At 32.7% G+C, this 4,001-nt stretch overlaps 1 protein-coding gene across 1 annotated transcript; it reads left to right on the plus strand.

The window, feature by feature from the left end:
* Positions 1-940: 940 nt before the first annotated feature.
* On the plus strand, positions 941-2,647 carry LOC108337589 (probable esterase KAI2). Its single transcript, XM_017574148.2, has 2 exons — positions 941-1,431; positions 1,949-2,647. The coding sequence occupies exons 1-2, from the start codon at positions 1,064-1,066 to the stop codon at positions 2,397-2,399; spliced, it is 819 nt and encodes a 272-aa protein (XP_017429637.1). The 5' UTR covers positions 941-1,063; the 3' UTR covers positions 2,400-2,647.
* The last annotated feature ends 1,354 nt before the right edge of the window (positions 2,648-4,001 follow it).

Genomic DNA, 4,001 nt, shown 5'->3' on the forward strand with positions numbered 1-4,001 from the left:
ATAAACTAGATTCTTAATGGAAAGAGGAAGATGATGAATAGAAAAAAGAGAGGAGATAAGTGGAAGATGACGAGTGGGGCAACAACAATGTTGAGCATGTAGGAGAGGCGATGGCTATGGCGTGGAGACAATGGCTCGCAGGAGTGTGCATGAAAACAAATAAGAGAGGTGCTTCGGAAATGAAGTGCTTTGAATGAAACGAGGAAAAATGAAGTAAGGAATTTAACCTAATATACCAGGTAAGAAACCAACCATCATATAGTAGAATCTTATTATGATATTAATTTTGTCATGCTTTATTTATTATGATAGGTGACTTATACATATTATAATATATATAATTTTTATTACGAAAATGTAAGCGTTACATCTATTATGACATAAACATGTCATATTTAATAGTTTTATTGTGAAATTGTCTCTAGTCAAATGTATTATAATAGATAAATTTTATCTGTCATAATAAGTTGTAACGAAAATCTTTTTTTTTTCACTAATAAGACTTAAAATAACAGGAAAAAAAAGATTAAGTTTCGTATGAACTAAAATCTAATATGGAAAGTTTAGGCTTCTTTACATAATCGAAATAAAATATATATTTTATTTTATCTTACTAGAATATGTTTCAATTGGTGAACTGATATACAATTTAAAAAATAATCTATGTAAAATGTGATTTTTCGTATTAATGTTGAATGATTATGTAATATTAGAATATTTTATTATTAACATAATAGCTCAAACAAGATTTAACCGACAATTATACTAGTTTAACTAAATCATGAGAATGATTTAACCAATGTGTTGTGATATAAAAAATAAATATATACCATGATGTAGAACGAATGTAGACCACATAGAAGTATAAGCAAGTTGGGTTTTAGCATCAGTACAACGTCGACCACCATAAATTCGACCCCACTCTCTTGAATAACCCAACCATGAATATGAAGGAAATACTTAGTGAGCAAACCCAAGTATCACAATCCCAAAACCAAAACAAAAAGAAAGATATCGATCCTTCGACACACTTCCCTCAAAGGCGACAAGAACGGAAACAGCAATGGGTATCGTGGAAGAGGCTCATAACGTGAGAATAGTTGGGAGGGGGGATCAAATCGTGGTTCTGGCTCATGGCTTTGGCACGGACCAATCTGTGTGGAAGCACCTCGTACCACACCTGGTTGATGATTACCGCGTGATTCTATACGACAACATGGGAGCTGGTACCACAAATCCAGAATACTTCGACTTTGACCGATATATCACAATTGATGGGTTTGTGTATGATTTACTGGCAATTTTGGAAGAGCTTCAGGTGAAATCTTGCATCTTTGTTGGTCACTCTCTTTCCGCTATGGTGGGCCTCCTCGCTTCCATCTCCCACCCTCATCTCTTCACTAAGCTCATCCTCGTCTCTGCCTCTCCAAGGTAAACCATATATAACTAACTTCTTCGTATTACACCAATCTTCATGCTAAAATTCATACAATAACAAATTACTGAATTAGTGTTTACTTTACTGTAGTTATATCTTTATCTGTTTTTGTTCTTATAAATTGTATTAAAAAATTATACAAAAAAATGATATATAGTTGCTACATATACATATATGTATAGTAGCCGAAAAAGGAGAAACGTGTAAATTATAGTAATACCAAAAATCTAATAATTTTGGAATGATAACTTTGGATACACTAAAGAGAGAAAGGAAAATATAAACATTTTCAAGCACAATACTGAAATCTTTAAATTTCTAAAGATGTTACAGAATTTCTCGAAATAAAAAGTAAGCAGAGAGGCAGCATGTGTTAAACAAAAAACTCATAATTATGCATATTATGGGGTGAGGATTTGATTTCCACTTCAGGTTTATATATACAAAACTCATACTTTCGTTTTAACTGTAAATTGTAATTTCACCAGAATGTTTTTTTCCTGTGCAAAGGTTTCTGAATGATTCGGAATACTTTGGAGGGTTTCAGCCAGAAGATCTGAATCAGCTCTACGAAGGTATCCGATCGAATTACAAAGCGTGGTGTTCAGGGTTCGCTCCTCTGGTGATAGGCGGCGACATGGACTCGGTGGCTGTGCAAGAGTTCAGCCGAACCCTATTCAACATGCGACCCGACATAGCCCTGAGTTTGGCGCAGACCATATTCGAGTTCGACATGAGGCCAATCCTGGGCCTCGTCACGGTGCCCTGCCACATCATTCAGAGCACCAAGGATTTGGCGGCGCCCGTTGTGGTGGCCGAATATCTGCAGCTGAATCTCGGCGGAAAGACCATCGTGGAGGTCATGCCAACGGAGGGTCACTTGCCGCAGCTGAGCGCCCCGGATGTGGTGATTCCGGTGCTTCTCAACCATATCCACCACGATTTGGCGGAGGCGAAATGAGGGACCGCAAAGTCCCACATAGTACGTCCTGCTTTTAGTTTCTACATGCCCATGGCTGCTTTTATTTTTTTTTTTTTTTTTTATTTTTACCTTTTTACTACTTTCTTCTGTGTTGCCAAGTTATTACGTGTGTGATGTATTATCCTACACACCATCTAATATTTGGCAACTCCACTGTATCCTTTAATAATATCCAAATTATTACCACGCAAATATAACAAAGTCAATAGATATGTATTTTAGCGGAAGTATTGGTAATCAGTTTTTTAAAATATGTTTTATTTTACGGGTATTATGGGTTTATAATTTTTAGTAAATTTTAGTTAATAATAAAATGTTAGCAAGGGCGTATTAGTTGCACTTTTAAAAAAAAATATCAAGAGGTGAAATTTACGGAAGGAAGCTTTATAATATTTTGAAGGATTAATTAAACTTTTATTACTAAAGAATGTCTCAAATATACAGATAGGGGAAGAGAAAGAAAATTACAACTAAAATATTATTTGATAAGTTGTATTGATTACTGGTTTTTCTTTTACTATGTGTAAAAGTCAATTGGATAATGTATTTCTTTTCCTGAGAAAAAAAAAGTAATTGGAGGGATGGAAATTTTTGTTTTACAATAAAGGTAGAGAAAATAGAATTTATGATGTTGTACAATAGTAAAGTACAGTGGTAAATGTCTTTAAAATGAAGAGAAAACTGGGTGCTCTCTAAGATGACAATTTTATATTCTAAAAAAAGTTATTTTCTTCAAGCGAAGTGACTTGTAATTACTACAAGAAAAAAGTGAGTAATATGTAGTGTCTTAGAAAGTATAAAGTTTGGCTAAGAAAGAAAAGGATAGACCACACAAAAGTTAAACAAGCAAATATTTAACATGATTTTTATTTTTAAAATTATATATAAACATTTCACTATTCATTATATATTGTCCCTTTTGCAAACATTTACACTTTGTTCACTTTAATGGATTTGGGAGAGTGATTAAATAGATTTTAGAGGATTTGAAGGTAAATTTTTTGTTGTTTATTTGAGTGGATTTGAAGGTAAGTGAGAGCGAATTTGGAAGTAAATTTTTTTAATCTCTCACATCAATCAAATCCTACACTAATTCTCACAAACTTTACATTCAAATATACTCTCACTTAACTTCAAATCCACTCAAATAAACAACAAAAAATTTACCTTCAAATCATCTCAAATTCATTCAATCGCTCTCCCTCAAATCCATTCAAGTGAACAAAGCCTTAAATATTTACAAAATATTTAACAATTCTACATATTTTAAAAACTCTTATGAAAGTTCTTTTGGTTATCGTATTATATGATCATTTGTCATACTTGACGGTCAACTGTTAGTTGAACCTGTGAACGAATTATTATTGAATTCGGATAGTTAAATTGTATATGACTGATTGTTCAACTGTCACAACAATTAACTCTAATGCTGAACAACTTAAAAAGTAATTATAAAAAGAATTGTCATTGTATTTGTTTATATCAGCAAAAATGCAAAAAAGAATTGTTCCCTTAAAAAAGAATGATTGTTGTTAATCTTTAAATTTATTGAGAAATTAACTTTAAGTCTAACTCAATTTC

Source organism: Vigna angularis, chromosome 1 (genome assembly GCF_016808095.1).
Source record: "Vigna angularis cultivar LongXiaoDou No.4 chromosome 1, ASM1680809v1, whole genome shotgun sequence".
NCBI lineage: Eukaryota > Viridiplantae > Streptophyta > Magnoliopsida > Fabales > Fabaceae > Vigna > Vigna angularis.

What these genes read in the sequence shown, in the direction of transcription:
- LOC108337589 (XM_017574148.2), top strand. Translation starts at nt 1,064, where the DNA reads ATGGGTATCGTGGAAGAGGCTCATAACGTGAGAATAGTTGGGAGGGGG. An exon ending in CTCGTCTCTGCCTCTCCAAG is followed by an intron (nt 1,432 to 1,948) that starts GTAAACCATATA and finishes TCCTGTGCAAAG; the next exon opens with GTTTCTGAATGATTCGGAAT.